The 21977-nt window shown below is 41.6% G+C and overlaps 2 protein-coding genes across 2 annotated transcripts in view; both read left to right on the top strand.

The window, feature by feature from the left end:
* The window catches only part of tnfsf10l (TNF superfamily member 10, like), a 79505-nt gene that overhangs the window by 51365 nt on the left and 6163 nt on the right, over positions 1 to 21977 (top strand). The window contains exons 3-4 of the mRNA XM_075451769.1: positions 20596 to 20632; positions 20721 to 20819. Of these exons, the coding sequence (XP_075307884.1) occupies positions 20596 to 20632; positions 20721 to 20819 (136 nt within the window). The remainder of the gene's footprint in view (positions 1 to 20595; positions 20633 to 20720; positions 20820 to 21977) is intronic.
* The window catches only part of rps4x (ribosomal protein S4 X-linked), a 346107-nt gene that overhangs the window by 14251 nt on the left and 309879 nt on the right, over positions 1 to 21977 (top strand). The window lies entirely within an intron of this gene.

Raw genomic sequence — 21977 nt, forward strand, 5'->3', positions numbered from 1 at the left:
TTCTTCTTCTTATATTTTGAAATAAGCTCTTTTAATGCATAGATACACATATCTGTTCCATGTTTATGTTTAAAACCAAATTGATTGTCAGTTGTTTCCACATATCCTTGGAGCCTCTCCAAAAGGATCCGCTCCAGGACTTTGGATATTATGGTGGCAAGTGCAATGGGCCTATAGTTGTCTGCACTAGATGCTTTACATGTTTTATCTAATATAATAACGGGTACCAATAGTACAGATAACAGAGAGTCAGGTAATATGCCATGTGCTAACAGGCCAGAGAAACACAAAGCAAGTAGCACTGAAAGTCTGTAACTAGCATATTTCAGATGCTCAGCAGTGATTTGGTCAGGACCACTGGCTTTATTCACTGCTAGCTTCCCAATGGCATTGCACACCTCGTCTGGTCTAATAATATATTGTATGCTGGATATGTTTGTAAAATAGCCGGAATTCTCCTTTAACGCTTCCTGCACCATATCAAAATATAATCACTTCTCAATGGAATTGAAATGAAACTCTTCAATTCTTATCAGGGCTTACCAGCTTATGAAGTGGTTCAAAACCAAGGAATCAACTTTGACAAATGCTGAATCCAAAACAACACTATTAAAACTCAATGCTTATATTTTATTTATTCATTTATTGTCATGACAGAAATGCCATTTTTCCCCTCCCTCACTGACTGGTGTGACTTGTTGGCTAGCATCTATTTGTTTGTGTCAAACCCAACCCCAATTATTATACGAAGACCAGCTTTTAATTTAGACTCAGTTTTTATTTGAAGAAAAACAGGTTTAACTGTCTACCTCACCATAACATATGTAGCTATATTTCTTGGGAATGTGCAGGCTACAGTGAAGAAACCGTGTAGTCTATAACAAAGGGTACACATCTATGCAATGGGCTTTGCATTGACTTTTAAGCACACGTTGCTTCAAACTAAAGGGAACAATGTGCTCAATCAGTTGTCTTTTGCATTGATTTAGTCCCACAGTTAACATGTTTGAATCAACAGGCCTTTCCAGAAAGTAAAAGAAATTTTAAAGTGTCAGGAAGAATTCTTATTTGCTTTCTTGCCAGGTTAAATGTTGTTGATGTGTCTCATACCATGTGTTTCCATTAAGTGTGAGTGAATTCTCTCTAGCCTTGCAGAGTACTGGAGGCAGAAAAAAAACAAGCTAACTTATCATCTACAAAAGGCAAAAACAGTAACACTACCTACCATAACATCTGTCAAACACTGTTAGCACAGTTTTATAGTTGGAATTGTGCAAATGTCAAAACATATTAACATAAGGGCCCAATAAGCTACCCCCACACCCCCCCCCCCCCCCCCCCCCCCCCCCCCCCCCGTGCTTGTAGTGTCTATGCTAATCTATTACAGCATTCAGTTGGTTTCAGTTTGAACTACATTGGCGATTTTTGACACTGGTATTCATTTTCTCAAACTCAAGCAAGAATCAAGCAAGGAAGCCAATTTCTTAAGACGTGAACCTGTTTCTGAAAATGTCTGTGGTGATGCTTACATATCAAAGTTGAGCTGACATTGTGTTAAATCAGTGTTGAATGGAAGAAATCTCAGATCCTCAGGCAGTGCTGTATTAAAACCAGACATGCTTTTTTGAGGAAATCACTGCATGAGCTGAGGAACGCTTCTGACAACCACTGTTAGCCATAGCTGTTCATCATTTCTTCCGCTAATGTGAGTTACTAGCATCTCTAGTTCTTCATCTACAGCACTGTTTCCCCTTTACATTTAGTTTCTCCACTTAATTCCTCCAAATGATCTAGTTCTGTTTTTGCTTATTTGTTCGAGCTTTTCTTTATTTATAGACGTATGTAATTCTCTACCATTTCCCCTTTGTGTCTTCTCCCCTTCTTTATCAATACATCGGCATGCATCCCGTTGCATTAAAGACTGTCTCATTTCTGTTGTGGCAATCTCCTCGTGTGCTAAGTCAGAACACTGTTCATCTCTGCATCCACAAATTTCAAGTAGATGTTTATCGTTAAAAGAAATACGCTTTATAATAATAAAACAAATAAGATCCAGAAGGGCTTGCTTCTCTGGAGTTCATTTAAGATGAACAGAGGCAGAATTTTTTTTTTTAAAAATGCCCGGTGAGAGTCAGTCTGAAACTGAACGAAATTTACAATTTCAGCATTTTGTATGTTAAACATAGCAATAACCAGCTTTCTCTGTCATAAGGTTGTTTAGTTTAATAGCGGGCAAAGCTTAAAGTGAGTCATGAGTCATAATCAGCCTCCCCATGCAACGTCACATATGTTGTCTTTGTACTATTTTTTTTACTTAAATGTAGAGTTCTGATTACCTGTAAAGCATTGCATTTTGATTTATATTTTCCACAGTGTTGCAACGTTTATGAAGAGCAGCTTGTATGTGGCAGGCCTGGGTGTGACTGTAATAAGGTCACTGTTGAACAACAAACACCATTCCTGATAATACATATAGGTCAGATCTAACCACAGCCACTTGTACAGGCCTGTTGGTGTCTATAGGTCATCCCAGCTGTCAGCTGCTAACAGGTGCCGAGAAAGTGGAACAAACGGCTCCCTAATGCAGGTTGGCTACTTAGAACCATGTGATCCTTTCGGAACAAGATTAAATAATTTTAAGATGCCGTCAGATAAAAGGACATGGTCTACTGTACATGCTCGGATCATGAAACTGGGAACGATGTCTGATCAAGTTTAGAAAGACTGCACACGAATGTTGGTATGAAAGCTATTTCCGGATCAAGATGTGATCAAGGTAAAAAATAAAGTCTTTATTAGTCTTTATAAAAATATAAGCTCTTCTGTGATAAATTTAAGGAATTTTTTACACACCCTCTCGCACACTGTCTCTTTGTTTCCTGTTTTTGGCACAACCCTCCCCCCCCCCCAAAAAAAAAAAAAAGAAAACAGATGTACGGATTTGGTCCGCTGATAAAAAAATGTGTGGCTCACCCAGCTTTCTCTGCTCATGTAAAATGAGCGATGAAACACTTTTGGACCACAGTTTTACTTTTGTAAAATGTGCCACACACACACACACACCGAAAACATGCGCACAAGCTGTACTTGCTGAAACACAGCGATGATGTGACAAATGCGTGTGTGGCGAAAGATGATGATGGTGACAGGGATGTTAGCATGGAGTGATGAATAAGGCGCTGAATGTGGAGACCACAGCAGCGTATGAAAGACAGAATGCCAAAATGGTGGAACAGAAGGGAGAAAGAGAGTCCAAGCACAGCTGGACAGGAACAAATAAAAGAAGGAGATGAGGGAAGTGGGGGAAAAAAGGATTAAAGTGGAAAAAAAAGAGGTGTAGGAGAGAAAGGAAGGAAGGACAACAAAATGAACCACTACGTAATGTGTAATCATTTTTGTTGTCCAGAAAAGGAAGGACCCCAGAGAAGGTGTCGGCATTTCTGGATCTTGTTTCTATATGTTTTCCTTTTTGAAAGGCGAGGTTTAAACTTGCATTTGTGATTGCAGCAACAATCTATGCTCACCCAGCGATCCTCAGCCCATGCAGGGACTTCCACCCCAGAATGGTCTGTTTTCGTTGCGCCGCTGCCTACGGCTCTGAAGCTCACAGCGTCACATATTTATTTCCGACTGAAGGTTTTCAGTGGTTTTTGGAAACTGCTCAAAACGGCCTCTTTGTGTTACAATTCTTCCTCCCCAGCTGAGCAGGGAGACTTACAGAAGGAGATGGAATGAGGACATTTGCACCAAAAAGGCTTTTGGAGATTTTGATCCTCGTGTGTGCCTCAGCCATGCGTGAAAAATAAAAAGAGAAGTCAAAAGGAAAAGATGGGAGCAGGAAGTGAAGGTTCTGCAGATGAAGGGGGAAGAGAGATGCTGCACTTCACAAGAAACAAGAACATTTCATTATGAGCTTTTAGTTATTAGCATAATGCTGAAGAGCCATTGGCGTGATCGACTTCACCTATTTCGCTGACATCCATAGAAAAAAGTTTGAATGAACTTTGGTGAACAGTATGATAGACAGGGTTTGTCCTTTCTGTCAGCACTCTTATGCAAGTTATACTTTTTGATTTAGCATTTAATTTAGGAAGCACCGTTTCTAGTTGGCTTCATAAACTTGCTAACATTAGTGACTTGCTTTTAATTTAGTTTTCAGTCAGTTAGTGTTTATACCTACATTGCACTGCAGTCGAAGTTGTGAAAAAGGTGATGTAACCGCCTACATGAAAGCAACATAAATATGTGGGTGTTTGCGATTCGTCACTGACATGAATCAAAAGACTCATGACTCCCTTGCGGGTGAAAACATTTTTTTAGGAACACATTACATCCTTTGTAAAATGGTCAACAATATTGTGTTTTGTGGCTCTTAAAGAAGACATATCCTTTTTTTCACAAGTTGACACATTTCTCTGTGGTTTATGACATGCTTTGATCAAAATGCTACAGAGAGACAGTACGATACAATACTTCGCTTTTAAACCATGAATGTACAGCCCTTTTCATAGCAGCTGGTTTTCGGGCCTGGAGACAGCAACTAAACTCCCGCTGTGTGTCTCAATTGAGATCAGTCGTACAGATTCATGTTACCATACAAGCCTTAATTCGGATGCTAATAACCTTTGAAGAATGTTATTAGTGTATAGAAAACATACAATTGCTAATCTGAGAGCTAATACTGGCACACGCAGGAAATTGAGTTTACACTACCACTTGGGATGCGTATTTCAAGTAAAAGTACGAGTCAATTTAAAGAGAATTCGGTATAATGAAAACTGGGTGCTTTGCTTCATAATAACATAACTCATAGTGCATAGTTGTGGTAGTCTTATGGTGTGCTAGCTTTAGCGCACAGTTTGTACTAGACTTTTCGTTTATATTTTTTGCAGTAGTTCTTCAGAGTTGTTTTTTTATTATTTTTTTTTATGGCTGACATCTTTGGCTTTGCATATTTCTCTTTTTATGTAGCATCGCAACTCACAGCGCTGCACACGTAGCAAAGTTAAGCAATAGGGGTGCATTCTTCTGTTGTTTTTTGAAGGCGGTTGGCAAACAGTTTGGCACAATACCGCCACCTCATGGTGGTGGAAATGCAAAGTTACCAGGTGCCAGTTGCTGGTGATAAGAGTTTGCTGTTAACAGCAAAAGAGTTTTGACTTTCCATGTCAAAGATACAGCAAATCAGCATGTTTTGAAGTTGAAGTTGGATGCTGGGAGTGTGACGTAGAAAGCCACTGAAAATCTGAACGGCTTTCTAAAAGAGCTATAGTCAGACCTAGAAAGCACCAGGGTTGTGTTTTTTTTGTGTGTTTTTTTAGTTGTTAGTGACTTCAGACTACCAAATGTATGCTCTCAAATAGAAAGATTAATCTTTTCTTTTTCCATATATCCCAATTTAAAGCTTATGGATTCTGACTGCTCTAGCTGAGGCCGGAGTAACTTCCCTCTACCATCCTGCATCCTGTCTTCAGTTTCACGGAGAGCAAAGCAAAATCTGCACCTGCTGAAAGAAGCTGGCAGTCCGTTAACCCTCAGATTCCAGCTGCAGTGATAGATCGTACTCAGGGACAGGGTTGAAATGAACTCAAATGCATCAGGAATGCGTACCAGGGCTCGCTCAACTGTCCTCTCCTGGGTATCAGCTGTGCTCCATCTGAAACTTCATTCCTCATTAATCTGAATCACATACTTGTACCCTTTTCTTTTTTTCTTTTTTTTTACAGTGTTGGTGGTCCGATTCCTCTTTCTACATAACCATCACTGATAAGCACCTGTGTAAAAAAACTGAGTTGCTCGAGAGGCTGAGCAGCAGTTATTTTATTAGAAGAATAATGTTGTTGCCTCCTCTGCTTCCTATCAAAAGTGTCACGGCCTACACCCGTGCACTTGTTCACCTTGAGCAGAGCAGAGCAAAGGAAAGGAATTTACCTTTTACATGAGGGAGGCCAGGGTTAGATCAGGGTTAAAAAATTAAGCCAAGCATGCTCTTGAGTGTGTGAATTTATCAAGTGATTCTTGTGTGGCCTATGGCAAAACATTAAGTACATTTTTCAGTTTGGTTTTATTTATGTGGCTCCAAATCCTAAAATAAGTAATCTCACATTATTATTTATCTGCAGGACTGAAGTCTTTATTTGATAAGGATCAGCAGGAACCTCAGTGTGATCTCAGAATATAGAAATTCAAGTTTTCAAACTGCATTCTTGGCCATGGAAATGAAGCAAACTCTTGCCAATGGATGTCCTGGATGAGACTTCCTGTTCTGCCCACCTTTATGAACCACTTTTGTGTCAACACATAACAGACAACTTAGCAAGGAACTTATTTTAAATCGGACTGAGGCAAAGACACATTATTTTTTTCCCCATTTGCTTAGTTGCATCAGCAAGAGAAAAAGTAGCAGGCCTGAGAAAAATGTATACGGTATCGGTAACAGTATCTGAAAGTGATATTCTAAAGAGATAGGGGAAAGAAAATCCAGCAAAGACCTGACACAGAACCTGAGAGATATAACTGGACCTTCAGTCAATCCATCTACTGTTCACTGAAGCCTCATCAGAAATGGTCTCCATGGTAGGGTGGCTGTCAGGAAGCCATTCTTAAGGAAGGGAAACAGGGAGAAAAAGCTGAGGTACGCCAAATGACACAAGAAGTGGACTGAAAATCAGCGGCAACAGGTCTGATGGAGGGATGGATCCTCCCCAGAGGGCGAATATCACCCGTTATCAGCTGCTCCCTTGTGGACTAAAACGAGCTGCTGAAAATCTTCCCAACAGGTGACAAATGAGCTTTTCAGAATCAAAGGCTCCCCATTTCAAAGTGAATTCACCTATATTGCCATTAGGCTGCTGAGAAACAATCAAGAATCTTTATCTGTGGAGAAGTAATGGCTCCACCGGCCTTCCTTTGTGTGTGTATTGTTATCACTGGATCATTAAATCATCCCCTTCCCACTGTAGTAATGTCACAGCAAATATTTGGCTTTTGACGGATAATGCATAACAGCTGCTTTGGCATCACCAGCACCAGAGTGTGGACAGACAAAGCTGCTGGACTCTGAGTTTTTATCGTTAAAAAAAGCAGCGCGCCGTGCTGTGTGCCGTTTCATTGCTCTCTGGTGCTGAATCACGCACTGATGAAAGGAAGCTTTTTGAGGTGCAAACTTTCACTCGTGAGCATTGTTGTTCGTCACGCTGATATTTTGTTTGGTGTCATTCAATGGTTCAAACAGAAAATGGGTCTCATCCCCTTTGCGTCGAGCCGACTGTTATCTTATTTCAAGATCTCTCGGCAAGAATCTGACTGAACTCCCTGTTCCTTTCATTTCTGCCTGTGACCACATGAAAGACCTTGGGGTTTCACAAGGCAAGCGTTTTGAATTGGTTTAACCACTGAAGTGGTTCTTTTGCTAAACCCTCTTTTATTAGCCCCTTGAACCATATCAGGATGTATTTTGATCCTAAAGCACTTTTTTTTTTTAAAAACGCTTCTAAGCTTAGCACACTCTCTGAAGAGCCTGGCTGGCATTAAGGTGTTAAACTGGATTTGGGATTGTTGAAGCAAACTTTGAAGACCAGCTTCAGAAATAAGTTGGATCAGAACTAAGAAGGAAAAATGCACACCTCTCAACTCCACGATTTTTATGGATCAAAACAAAATAAGCCCTTCGACAGAAAAGATCAAAGTGAAGATGCTTGGTCGTAATGCACAGCAGCACCTTTGGAGAAAACCAAACAGCACAAACACCTCATACCTACTATAAAGCACGGTGGTGGGGGGCTAATGATTTGGGCTTATTTTGCAGCCACAGGACCTGCGCAGCTTGCAGTTATTGTGTCCACCATTAACTCCTCTGTATACCAAAGTATTCTAGAGTCATATACGAGTTAAACTTTCAGCTCTCCCTTCAGGTTTTGTAATGAAGATAAGTCGGCTTTCTGTATTTCACAAGAAGAATGCCATGCACCAGTGGCTTGCCCGACGTATCCTTCCACCGATGAGGAGTTGTTTCAGACTTGTCGTATATCTTACAACTGGGAAACCATATTGGAAAGATGTAATAGGTGGTTAGTTTTATTGCATTTGCAAGTTTTTGTAATTAATTTCTACCGTCTCATAGTTGGTAGTTTGGGATTTAACGAGCAGCATTGTGAGTCACAACTGTTAAGTGGCGGGATACGCTGGGCGGCCACCATGTGCGCGATGATGTGAGGCAACGCATGTAGATTAGCGTTTCCTCGAACAGCTACGACATATTTTTAAGCTTCGACATGCTTTCTACGGTGAAAAGGAGCTTTTCTGTGGCTCCCTCCGAAGTAGCTCTTAGTTCCGCGCCCCGACCTCCTTCCTGATTCTACTGACAGAAAGCGCTCTGACCGCCGTCTCCTGCAGGTAAATGATGGACTCTGGCTATAATGGAACTTCGGTCATTCATTCGTTTCTACGTTTAATGTAAAATGCTGTGACGTGTTTACTTTTTGTATTTTAGATGAGGTCATTTGGTGAAGTCAAACTTAAATTTAGTCTCCAGCATGAGCGCTCTGCACATATATTTTTGAACACCTCAAAACAAAAGTGATAAAAAGGTCATCTCATGTTTGGATAATAACAAAAAGATGTTGGCCTGTATGACGTAATTGTAGCCACGGGTTTTGCTTTTCTTTCTCTCTCTCTTTTTTTAATTGAGCAGAGCCCATTTGGTTTGTTTCATGCCAAAGAAACAAGCTGGCCTCCAAGCAGCACTTTCTTATCTTGTTCTGCGCCACAGTCAGCTATTGAAAAGCAAATGTCAGTCACTGACATGCTGTTTATACACACACATATTCAGGCTGGGGCTGCGGTGTTGTTAGTGATTTCCAGCTGATAGTCAAACACAAAAGACCTCTGTCTGGCGACGGCCACCCTCCTTTCCTCCATTCACCCCCTCAGGCCAAGTTCCTGTCCAGCAACCCCCTGAAATTCCTCCATCTTTACCTCCCAACTTCTTCACTCCGATACTCCAGTTTGCTGCGTTTCTTTAGCATTAAAAAAGAAAAAGAAAAAATAGAGACAAGAGGCTTCTGTGCTGTCACGACAGACGTATTAAATGCTCAATTCCAGACTCTGCTTTTGGGAATTTCCCCAAAGCACATTTGTTCCCACAGATGAGCAACTGTTTAATGTTATATATGTGCAGCGCATTCTCAAGATATTTCAAAGCTTACAGTCTGCGTTCCTCCTGCACATGTTCAGCTTTAATTTGTGCTGGATTAAGCCTCGCTTAAAGACAAATGTTTGTCCAATGCTTCATATCAAGACTTTTTTTTAGCTGAAATTTTAAAAGTGCACCATTTGGTTTCCCCATCTCCCATGAGCAAAGTCATTTGGACTTTGCGAGGCAGAAGTGAGGCACTGTCATTCACCTGCTTTTGAGATTTATTTCTCTCCCAATTGATTAGCAACTGATATCATATCAATATCTATAAGTCTATCTATCGCCTTTGTGGATTAGACGATACCAGCCAGCCTCTGAAAATCAAAGATGGAGTTTCTCAAGATGCCAAGGTGACATAAAGCAAGTTTGACTTTCTTGATTGACCTCGTAGTCTCTACTAAAACCGTATAAGGATGTAAAACCTCTAATAAACGCTGCGCTAGCCCCCAGCATGCGCATATTTGTGCATGGAACATTTACAGTCCAAACACTGTTACAGCGTCACAGCTGGTCCTCTCTCTCTCTCTCTCTTTCTCTCTCTAGCTTCTAGCTCAGCGTTTGTCTGCTGGTACAAGCAGTACCTATTTAAAAATATACTGCAGGCTTTGTGGCAGCCTTAAAAATTCTGGTGACTGCTGACTGCGTCACGGTTTCATTGCCACAATCAAGAACGTTTTTGTTGATTAGGTTTTATTAAGTTTCCTTCTGGGGAGAAAAAAAAGTCCCTACAGTCCACACCCATGTCCACAGGATGAGTTTCTGTTCGTCCTTTAATTCCTGTGTACACGTCTGACATTAGCACCGGACCACACTGATTGACTGTCTGATTGACTGTTTTTCCTTTCTTTTTTTCCTTTTTTTTGTTAAATTGATAGCCGTTGCTTAGATGAGCTCAGATTTCCTGGACCACAGTCTGGATTTTTACCGCTGTCAGCATGAAAAACAAACTGAAAAACGCTGGCAAAAGCACAGACGCCAGATAAAAGACAGATGAAGTCATCACGCTGGCGAGCAGGACTCATTCTGTATGTTTGATAAATGCACCGATTTTGACAAGCTAAACAGGGCGACTTTGAGGCTTACCACCTTGCAACCTTGAAGAGGCTCAACATATTTGCTGCTAAATTACCCCCCACCCCCCAGTATTTCTAAAGAAAGTTGTGTTTTTTTGGAAATGATTCACCACAAGCTCTTGTTTTGACCTGCCAAATGCAGCAGATGGCTTTGCGCCATTGGGAAACACTCAGCAGGCGAATCAATGTTTTTATTGGGTTTCTTTTTATTGGGTATCATCTTGCTCATTTGCCAGAGTAAGGCTGAGCTCGTCTGTGTGAAAACAAAAGCAAAAAAGTATCGATCAAGAGATCAGATGAACAATGACAGAATGTTTTCAAAAAAGGTGAAATTAATAACACCCCGTAAGCTCAGAATTGTTCTGCAGCAAATCTTTTAAGGAAAAGTGCTTGTGATTTGGCACAGAAGACTGTTGACTGGATCTCTGTGTCTAGTGTGTTCAGCAGATCTTATTTTTAGAAGAGGCCGTCCTTGTTGCTTTACTCGCACAGTATCACTTGTTGCCTGCACTGTGCATTGTGCATGGGGATAAAGTTGCCGGCATGTCTCAACCTGCAAAGTGACTTTGATTGAAAATGTTCTGTAGATGTGACACACGCCGATACCGAGGCTAAAACTTCCCGTGTATTAAAAAAAATACTAATTAAAGTTCAGACGTACATGGTAAGAATGCCTTAATAATTGAAATTGAGGGCCATGCCGTTTATAAGATATTTAGTTTCGACTCTCGTTTGATTCCAAAGTTCCAGTGTGGAACATTAAGGGCCTGTTGGCAGAGATGTACTATAATACCGTATAATGCTCTTGTCAGTGTTGAAAATAAGAGTTTGTGTTTGACTTTGCTCAGAGCAAGCCATTTATATCTTCAGACAACAATCCACCATTTTTGCCAGTTACCTGACCAACAAAAGTAGCCTCAAACACAGCCTTGAGCTTCAGGAGAAGGTTCTTAAAGAGGAAGGCGATAGAATGAAGCATTTGACACACAAGGTGGAAAAGGCGACCGCAGCAATGCAATGTTAGATATCTTTTTCCTTTCTTATATTGAAGCATTTCAACCTTATTTAGTAGATCCCAAACCTGTAAATGTGCATTAAATGGTCTCTTTAAGTTAAGGGGGTGGAGTGGAGTGTTTTCCCTCCCTTTACAGTAAGCCGTTATCACAGTGTCACAAAATAGTACAGACCATAAACTTATTTTACGGCCAATCTACGTATCAGCTTTTACAGCTCAACAGAAAATGTACAGCCACGTGTTTGTATACCTGTAATCTGACCTGCCTTCAGCTTCATCCAACTCTGAAATTAAGGACAAAACCACAGTTAAGCAGACCGATTTCATGACATGTACACCCATTGGCCATTAGCATGTTTACCAGACAATCTGTTATGAACATGCATCTGTTTTCTGCACCAGAGGCCCGGGAAAGTTTTGTTTAGTCTCAGACATCACTCCCATAATGACCAGCTGACAAGGACAAAGTCCTGCTTGAAACAATAAAAGATTGGAGATGTTAGGATTTCATTGTGGGCAGCAATTGTGTTTATGTGCTCAGAGTACTGCTGAGGTAAGCATCTAAGATGTGGTTCGCTTTGTTTTTTTGTGTTTTATCACTCCACAGTCATAAATGTTTCCACTTATGACACTTTAAGAAAGGACCAGAACTTGAAGGACAGATAAATTAGCAGAGATGACTCGAGTTGTTTTGGATGTTTCGAATGGTTACTCAATGAGAAATTAGGGAGAATAACAAACCTGAAACAACTGAAACTGATGATTCTCTTTTGGACTACACCTGTTGACACAAATTGCACACAAACATTGCAAGTCATCCGGGTATCTGCACATATAGATCACTATTTGCCAGCGAAATGAAACTAGAAGCAGAAGACGGAGGCCTGCAGGCCTCGCCTTTGGCCTAGTTTAGTGCCATTAAAAAACATGTTGTGAAAGAGGTTGAGGCTGAAAAGCAGAAAAAGAAAGAGAAGCTTGAAGAGAGAAAAAAACAAGGCGTGAGGAGAAAGAGAGAATGAATCCAGTGTATAGGCTGCTTCCTCAAGCTGTGCGGCTGGTTACATTTTCTGCAGAGACTCTTAGGGAACAATGCGGACCAAATTCCCATACAAATGCATATAGAAAGGTAAATACACATACTGTACAGACATGCACTTACTGCTTATTGTGTATAAAGAGTCATATCCTGTTTGCGTTCTTAGTTGTGAAGCCGTGCTGTGAAAGTGAAGAACACTTCAGTTAATAACCTGTCGGAACGGATTTCGAAAAGCAATAAAAGGCCGATACCAGTCTTTGTTTTTGTCCGCGGGAATTCAACTGCCTCCCGAAACGCGCGCAGAATTCGTCCAGCAGGAAACTCCCACGGTAAACGGGTCAGATATCAGTGGGTGGCATCGAGCGGGTCACTGGTACAGTACTGGTCATAAAACCCTCTCCTCAATGTTTTTCGGCGATAAACCTCTATCGAACAAGTCCCGTTTGGTTCCAACGGGGGTAAATCACAGCGGAGTATGTGGAATCTACATGGAGTAATAAAATACATCCTGGATTTTACATTTCACTCACTTTAAATCAGTAGAGAAGAGAAACATTTACTTTACAGATTCCATCAAATGGTTTACATTTAAAACAGTCCCTCGTGTTTGGAATTCAATATAATTTCAGACAATATGAATCCAAGATATTCTTTGTTTTATTTCATCAACTCAATTTGGTTTCGTCAGTTTACATCTATTCTTGAATTTCAAGCCTGAAACCTGTGAGGTTAAGAAAACGAATAACGTGTTTTCATACAGGTGAGTGGAAAGGCTAAGTCTTAAAAAGGGCAAAGAGGGGCCAAACATATCCAGTTTGTTGACAAATGTGCGAGGAAACGGTTTAAATAAGGAAAGTGTTGCGGAAAAGAAAGACAGGAAGGGATATGCTCATTTCTGCCTTTGCAGGATATCACGGAATGGTGAAAAATATTGGAGGAATTTCAGTGCTTAGCAGCATGGCCGCGATCCTTGTCCCCTCAGACGGCACTGCATCAAGAACAGTCATTCATCAAGAGCTGCTATAACCACATGGGCAATAAAGCCAGTTAAGTCCTGATTTACTTAGCTGGCCATATAACCCAAACTACCATCATGCGGTGCCTTCAACTCAGATTCCCACCCTGACCCGGCTCCAAACCAGAAGCAGTCCATGAATGTAGCTCAGGCAACCTGGAACCCATCTTCAATTTGGAACTTCATACCAAATTTTATTTTCTCTAAATTAGGAGGCCTAAATTTCTTTGTAATTATAATGTTGAAAAAAATCCCCATAAAACCCATCTTTCTTTCATAAACAGATGCTTCCTTCTCAGTCATTGATCTACAAACATCATTTTTCCCCCATATAGATACCACATATGGAACAATAATGGTATGAAGTTCCAAATTGAAGATGCGTTCTTGATAAATTGTTTCCGCCAATATATATTTTGAAAGTGTTACCTAAAGTGTAAAAGGCCGCCATCATCATAGGAGTTCGTTATTACAGATTATTTCAACATAGTGGTTTTTGTTCCTCCATATAAAGTTTAATAACATCTTGTCAATATCTTCCGAGACCTTTTTATTTACTTCGAGAGAAGAAGCCGCATGTAAGACGGTATATTCGTAAACCACGTAAACCATAGTCCTTCCGGTTCAAAGGAAGGACCACCAACAGTCCAATCAGCGGCGATTCATGTCGTCCGAGGTTACCTACCTTTTCCGTTTCGGTTAATGTCGTTGTGTTTTCTCTTTTGCAGTTGCATTTTGCACTTCAGGGCCACCGTAGCCAACACAGACAGAACCAACTACTGATTACTAGATAAATAATCAAGAGCATTAGTTGGCACCCCACTTTGAACATGCTTGACTAAGAACAAGATTAATAAGGGGAAACTGCCTTCGTGCCAAGGTAGACAATATGTCCGAACAACAGACTTTGTAGGTGCAGATGTGTGCGTGGTCAGATTTTCCATGGGTATTACGCTTTCGGAGATAAATTTCTGCTCTGGCCCGAGGGAGATCTAAGAAAGGAAAGACACTATGAAGAAGAAAAACAAGACATTGCAGAAGCAGACAGATGTGTTTGGTTTAAATTAAGGCAAATATGCAAGGAAGCCTTCAAAACGCCCATGTGTAAAATTTTTGATTTACAGCGTTATCACTCTGGAGCTTGGTTCTGAGAATGATGGATGTCTGTAGCGAACTGCTTTGTTTGTCTCAGGGTAACCAAGAAAGCCAACAAAGCTACTATTATACAATAATAATAATAAAAAAGAAAGAAAGAAAAAATAAGTGTTTGACTTCTTTTATCAGCACATCTGAGTTATATTGATATTGGACCTAACTTCTTGACAGACAAACACGCCGGTACTGGAAGTCAGACTATTTTGCGCCCTTTATTCTGCACCAAAACTGGACAAAACTCGTACGGTGAGGAATGAATGCCCTCTGAGACCAGACTAGGGTTGGTAAGAGTTTATCAGCGTTGCTCAGACAACTACACACACACACACACTTCCAGTCCAGGCATGTCGGGGTTGGGAAGCGTATTAAAGTATTGGGTTCCAGCTACTGCTAATCTGCAGGAAGAAAAAAAAAAAACACACCTTCATGTGCATACTTGTCCGTCTTTCACTCCACTCCTTTTCCTTTCTCAATCCTCTCTTTCCCTTCTTCTTACCATCCACTCTGGCGCTCCTGTGTTACTCCTTTAACCTGCTTCCTCATCTCTTATTTCCCCACAATGGCTCATTTTCTTCCTTTCTTCCTTTTTCCTCTCTTTTCCCACCGACTTCTGATTTTTGGCTCTTCGTGTTCACCCTACTGTCCCAAGGCCCCGTTTTTGTTTGTTTTTTGCCCCATTTGTGCAGCCCCGATGTGTTTTCAAAAGAAAATAAAATGCACATCTAAAGAGCTGACATGGGTATGGTTTGAAACTGTGGCCCGGTGCCGCCAAACAGTCATTTCTTTCAGTCATTTGAAACAGATGACAGGTTTAATATGACCGTCAAACATGCAGGACAATTACGGGCAAGTATCACTGGATACCATCATTGCAAAACCTTTTAACATGATTTCTGCATGATCCTCCGGCAACCTATATTGGTGTCTCCTCAGAGAGCATATGTGAACCTTTCCAATGGGAGAGATTGTGGAACATTATAAAGCCAATTTGAAACAGATGGTTTCACATCGTCTAGCTAACGCCGTGAGCCTGACAGCCATGCCCAGCACCACGGAAAGCAAGGAGTTTTCTTGTATCTGTTCGACTTCAAGCACTTCAGTATGTAAAGATTCCCTTTGGTGGCAATGACGTAAACTTTTGCAAGGCTCTGAAATTTGTTGAGACTGTAGTTTAAAGCTGCGGTCGGCAACTTTTTTTTAGTCATATTAGCTTGAACTGTGATGGGATTCTGGAAGTAGAATATTAAATAGGCTGTTTAGGAAAAATAACGAAATCTGTAGCTCCCTCTGAAGCCTGTAATCATGCTTGCAAAAACCGAGCGCTCCCGGCTGTTTTTAACCAATCAAGTTAGGGTGGAGGAATCCTACCTGTCAATCACAGCTTGTGCACACGCTGCTGAGCGTGAGTCTGCCCCAGCTCGTGTGCGCTCACACTGGTGTGAACTCATGTGCACAGCCTCGTCCACAGAGGGGGAGGGGTTTGGGGGGCGATTCGGAGCTTGTTAGAGGTTGGGGGAGGGACCTGAAAGTTGTATCAGTTCGAATTTTCCGACTTTAGACTCGCAATTTTGAAAACGTGCCGACTGCAGCTTTAAATGGGACAAAATTAAGGAGAGCTGACGGTCTTGACCGGTGCAGCGGGAAACTGGGGCGATGAAGGACCATTCGCCCATACTTCTGGCTCGTAAAAGGAGGTATATGAACCTGCTCTCACACCCAACTTGTCACATTTTGATGCTTGAGCTGGATCCCTCAGCCTCTGGGCCCCACAGAATGTTCCTTGTCACCATTCGTCAATGAGCAGGCTGGTCCCGTAAACCTCAACAGATCCGTAAAACATTTGAAACAGATGGCGGTCAGACCGCAGCCAAATGTTCTCCGTTGGCAAGGTGACGGCGAGCCAGAAAAAGTGGGAAATGTTCTGAGGTGTTGCTTCTGTTCATTCTGTTTGCATTACTTTCCCATTGAAACATTTCGTTATGTCCATTGAAATTCATGACGCCCAGAGGCCATGTTGTTGTTACTATACTGTTTTGGCTTGGCTTGGCTTCTGCAGCTTTGGATTTTTATGATTCTTTGATTTTTTTTTTAATACAGTAACAGCAGCAGGCCTTGTGTAAAAGCCAAAAAAAGGAGATTTTTATGGATTTATTTACAATTTCATCGTACACGCTTTACTTTTTAGTACCCCAGTCCAGATAATGTCTTCTTTTTTTAGCCAGACAAAGCTGGCGTGAGGTATTCTGACTATTTTTATCTTTGTCTGTTGTTCAGCAGGGTGAAAGAGGAGAGTTCAGGGCTTATTTTTTGTTGTTATAGAGACACGCACACACCAATAGCCTTGTGTTGGTCTAACCAACTGTCGCTTGTGTAAGGTTACATAAGAAGTGAACTTTAACTTTGAGGGTCGTCACATCAGAGGCGACATGCCGATTTACTGAACATGAAAGTGGTGCCCTTAACCAGAGCAGGAGGGTAGTCTTTCACGACAGACCACCGTAACAACCAATAAGATCCTCATTAGGGACAAAACTCAGAAAACCAACTCTTGAGCATTAGCTCCCCATCGGAGAAGAGGTTGTGATTAACAACTCTGGCGAGTTCAGATGTTCGCGATTTACGACTCTTTAAAAGCTCACCGCGTTTCAGTGAGTGTCAGAGCTCTGGCTGGAATTTTGTTTCATCAGGGTTTCATTTAGTCAAAGAGGCTTTCTTCCTTTTTTTTTTTTTAAACCAGTAAAGGCCTGAGATCTGTTGTGTTCTACCTTTATAAAACCATATTTACACCTGATATTGTCCTTTTTTAACCTCTGAAAGAAGTAGACGCTTCCAGATAGTTTAGTATGAAAAAGGGCATGCTGGTTTCCAAGTCTTTCAGTAAAACAAACTGTGCTGGAGGCAGATGTGGAGGCTGTTTCAGCCCCCTGGACTGTCCCAGAGGCCACCAGATAGAGACTTTCAAGAAGCTAACTTCAACGAAATACTGCATACTGTTGGATGAAAACTGAGCTCCTTTTGTGGCTGTTCTTCTGAACTGTTTTATACTTAAAGTGTATTGTAGCTCCCAGGACCCACCAATACAGCGTTAATAAACCTCACCTTAAAATAGATAAAATGTGTTTGTAGCATTCAGTTTTATGTCGAGTGAGCCACTCCACTCCACACCACTTCTGCAGAGTGTGCCTGATTTGAAATCTGTCTGTTTGCTTTGGAGAACCGAGCAAAAGTAAATCTGATACCAAGTTAAACACAATAATGCTCGTAGCATGGTTTACAGTAGCTAACCAGAGAGCTAACAGGAGCACAAAGAGCACACTGGGCTCAGACTACCACACACCAAAAACTAAATTCCTCATTAAATGTGTTCATCTGTGAAGCCATCAGTCATTTCAGGTCAATCCTGCAGAGCCATTTAAGTGGTACATGATTCAAATAACCATCTCAACCTCTGATACGTATTAACAGTATCTTGGTTACAGATGGGTGGGAGTTGAAATATATCAGAGTACTTCCACATGTGTTTTACATTTCTTTTCTGCCTCTACAACCTCCTTCGTGTCCTTCTTTAATAAGAGCATTAACCTTTCACCTTCTGATTCTCCATTTTCCATATTTTGAGTCAGATATAAAGAATCGAGTAAAAAGCGCACCCTGGGGGCTCAATTTTAAATTCAGATTTTTCACCAGAATGCACTTGTGTTCTTCTCATTCCATGTTTTACCTCTCTATTAAAGCTTTAGAGAATTTGGGTGGTTGTTTTGTGTTTTGTGGAGGTGGTACATCCACGTAAAGGCAGGACTATTCAATTCAATTTATTCACATCGCGCCAAATCACAACAAATGTCATCTCAAGGCACTTCTATTCTATCTAGACTTATGCACTGAGAAAAAAACTGACGGTGTCATTCATCTCGGTGCGAAACACAAAAGATCCACAGACATTACGCAGTGTTTCCAACTTGTTGAAATCTTTGGTTTTCAGTGAGGTTTCTGTACAAATATTAAATGTCCTTTGGAATAGGATTACTTATAATACAGTCTGATTCCCCTTTTAACTTGAGTTGTCCACACTTCTTCCATTCTCAGCCTCATCTCCATGCTTTGGTACAACATCCTGAACTAAGAGGCTTTCAGCTATAGTTCCTGAACATCAGCATCACAACCTCGGGAAACAAAAAGTTCATATTTGCGCGCAGCAGCTGGGCCTTCTCGGGTTCTCTTATCCCACTGATCTGGGAGCATGATGACATTCAGTGCAAACTTTGCAGTGTTTCTCCGAGTAATCCAAATAGTGCCTTTTTTTTTTTAAACTTGCCTTTTATGGAGCTAAGTGGTAATGATAAGTAGAATTAGATCCATTTGAAGGCTATAATCTTGTCATTGTTTTTTTTCAGTGCCACAACCATCCCTGATTACCTGAATTATCTGTTTAATAGGCAGAATAATTACTTCCAGAATTTCCCTTTAGTGTAAATTCATCAAACTGAAACATTTAGGATATCAGAGCTCATTTTCCTCCCTTCAGAGGCCATTACTTAGCGATTTGTTCTGTTTAGCTCGATAAGGAGCTCGCGTGATATGAGAAAATTCATCACTTTTGAAAAAAGAAAACAAAGTTTCTCTTGAATCTGCTTTGCATCGCGTTTATGTTATTTTTCTTTAGACTTTATGGAAAGCCCCGGGCAGGAAACCATTTCTCCAAAGCCGACTTCATCACATTTACGTCTTTTTAAATTTGTGCCTGTGATTAATCTCAAGGATGTTTGAACGCTTTTAACACTAAATCTAATAATATCCTACTGCGCGCGGTACGTCCGAAATACGAACCAGATGCAAATAGAGAGAAAGAAAACACTGGAGGAACTAGAACTCTGCGTGCCACTGGTGCTCACCTCTATAGATGCAGAAGTCAATCAGGATGCCACAGAAGGATTCCACTACATTTAAAACGTCAATTACGCAAGCAGGCGCTACAGCTGATTTGGCTCCTTAGCCATCCAACAGCTTCCTCCGGGAGCTTCTGAGCTGAAATGCAGCAGACGTGTTGAACTTCTATATTGAAAACATGCTGTTCTGGGGTCACCTGCAAAGAGGCCTCAAAGCTCACAGTGGGTCCCTGCTTCTGAAAGATTCCTTTTTCCTTTTGCTCAACTGCAGCCACATGCAGGACAGAAAAAAAAGAAAAAAAAAATCTGTGGGCAATTTTCTTTAAGTGTGTGTGTGTGTGTGTGTGTGTGTGTGTGTGTGTGTGTGTGTGTGTGGGAGTAATTTTCTGCTCCCAGGACACAAGGAACGTGAAGCTGAGACAGGCACGCTAAGCGTAGCGAGACGAGCTAAGTAGACACAGTGTACTCGACACTGTGTGTTGTGTTCTCCTTGGAGTATATAGAGAGGGGGGGGGGGGGGGGGGGTCTTTCTTAGATACTGACATACGCATACACACTGAACCCCGGAGTGATCATGTCCAATTTGTAGGTTGGGTTGAGTATGTGGTGCAGGAGAAGCTGAGCTGGTGCCAAGAATAACACAAAAGTGAAAATGAAGTGAAACATACTCGGGATTTTGTGGTTTCTGAGCAAATTAATGGAGGGGGAAATTATGCTAACGGGGGGTCACCGGCTCAATTTAGAGCACCGTAGATGGCCCTCGTGAAAGGAGAACAAGAACAAAGGGAACAATGCTGGAGAAGTTTGTAAAAATAAAATTTGAAAAAAAAAAGGAGGAAAATAAGTGAGTGAGGCGGAGTGGAAAAAGGGTGAAAGGTGAGCAAAATACAGGTTAAGAAGCGAAAGGGTGAAGAAGTGAGGCAAAAGATTGAGCCTGACAGAAAGCAGTGGCAAGGAGAAGATCGGCTGTTGGGAAAATGTTGCGGGAGTACGTGCTGAAAGGACTGTTACCGTGTTAGTCTGTGAGAAGTGTGTGTGAGAGAAAGTACTTCTACATTTACCTCTGTGGTGTGGCAGTGTTCACATCAAGGGATGTAGGAGCGGGAGAAATAAAGCAGTGACGGGAAGAGATGTGTGCTCTCTGGAGGAAAACAGACATAATGGGTTTATTTCCATTTGTGAATGTTCTGGTGACCCGTGTGCTCTCGTCGTCTTTCAGGTGACGGAAAACATCATCTCCAAGCAAACCTTCATCGGTAAGCATCTTTCCGCCTCTGCCTCTCTAGCGCACAAATTGATCTGCAGCGCCGTTTCTGACGTTCTCCGATTCCCTTTCTGCTTTAGAGGCGAGAACGATGCCTCGCTCTTTCAACAACTCAAAGTTCAGCTCTGCGGCCCAGAGGCCGTCCGCCCACCTGACTCTCAGGGACTCCAGCGCTCAAGGTAAGGCACCACTGTGCCAAAGATTGTTTCTCTGGAATAGGGCTCACGGGGAGATTGAAAAGAGAATAAAACTAAGTTTATAAACAGTACCACGAGGTTGTAGAATGCATTTTTTGCATTTGAATACTAGTAGCACCAAAAGTTAGACAAATGAAAACAAAAATGTTTGACTGTATGTAGTCCTTGCCATTGTACGTCTACACGCCCACATCTGATGTGAAGGAACCAGCAGCACCCTGATTTACTTTGCAAGAAGAAAAGCTCTGACAAATCACAGCTGAGCAGGGAAAACAATGTCAAAAAGCATTAGCGATCCCATTTGTAATGGTGAAAAACAGACGTAAACAGTGAGTAAGGCACTGTAGGCCCAAAAGCAGGAGCAGCTGTTGTTCATGCCAACACACATGGACCCCATTACATATTCTTTAAATGATCCTTATCTTATTCTTTTCTCTACATACCACCTCAGGATCTCTCAGAACGCTGAGTGCATTCCGCAGTCTCTGCTTACAGTGCAAATATACGGAAATATGTGTTTTAAGACGCCTTAGATTACATCTACACGAAGCCTCATCTACATTAGTGCTTTCGGGCCATTGTAATGGGGCACCCGGTCCCCAGTGGAACAGAGCGTGGCTGCTTCGCCTTGTTTTTCCAGTTGGAAAACAGTTGCCCAACATCTGGCATTATTTGGATGATTATTTGGATCTGATGGCTCAGGAGGCCTGTCATTTCAAGCCAATATAATACAATGTCTCCGACAACGGCCCCTAAACCAACAACAGAACAACAGAGCAAACTAGAGGCTGGACGAACATTTTTGGGAGCACTGTGATTTATTTATTTATTTTTTATAATTTTTGGGGGCTTTTTTATGCCTTTAATGGATAGGACAGTTTAGAGAGGCAGGAAGCAGGGGGAAGAGAGAGGGGGAACGACATGCAGCAAAGAGCCGTTGAACTGGGGCCAGCTGCAGTGAGGACTATAGCCTCTTACATGGGGCGCCTGCTGTACCCACTATGCCAAGGACCACCCCATGCTGTGATTTTTTTTTTTTTTTAATTTTCCACAGCAAGCCGTTGTTACATACTCAGATGGTCGTTTAGGAAATATCTTCTTCCTTGAGGCTGCCCAGCTGTTCCTTTAGGTAACACTTCC

Source organism: Odontesthes bonariensis, chromosome 19 (genome assembly GCF_027942865.1).
Source record: "Odontesthes bonariensis isolate fOdoBon6 chromosome 19, fOdoBon6.hap1, whole genome shotgun sequence".
NCBI lineage: Eukaryota > Metazoa > Chordata > Actinopteri > Atheriniformes > Atherinopsidae > Odontesthes > Odontesthes bonariensis.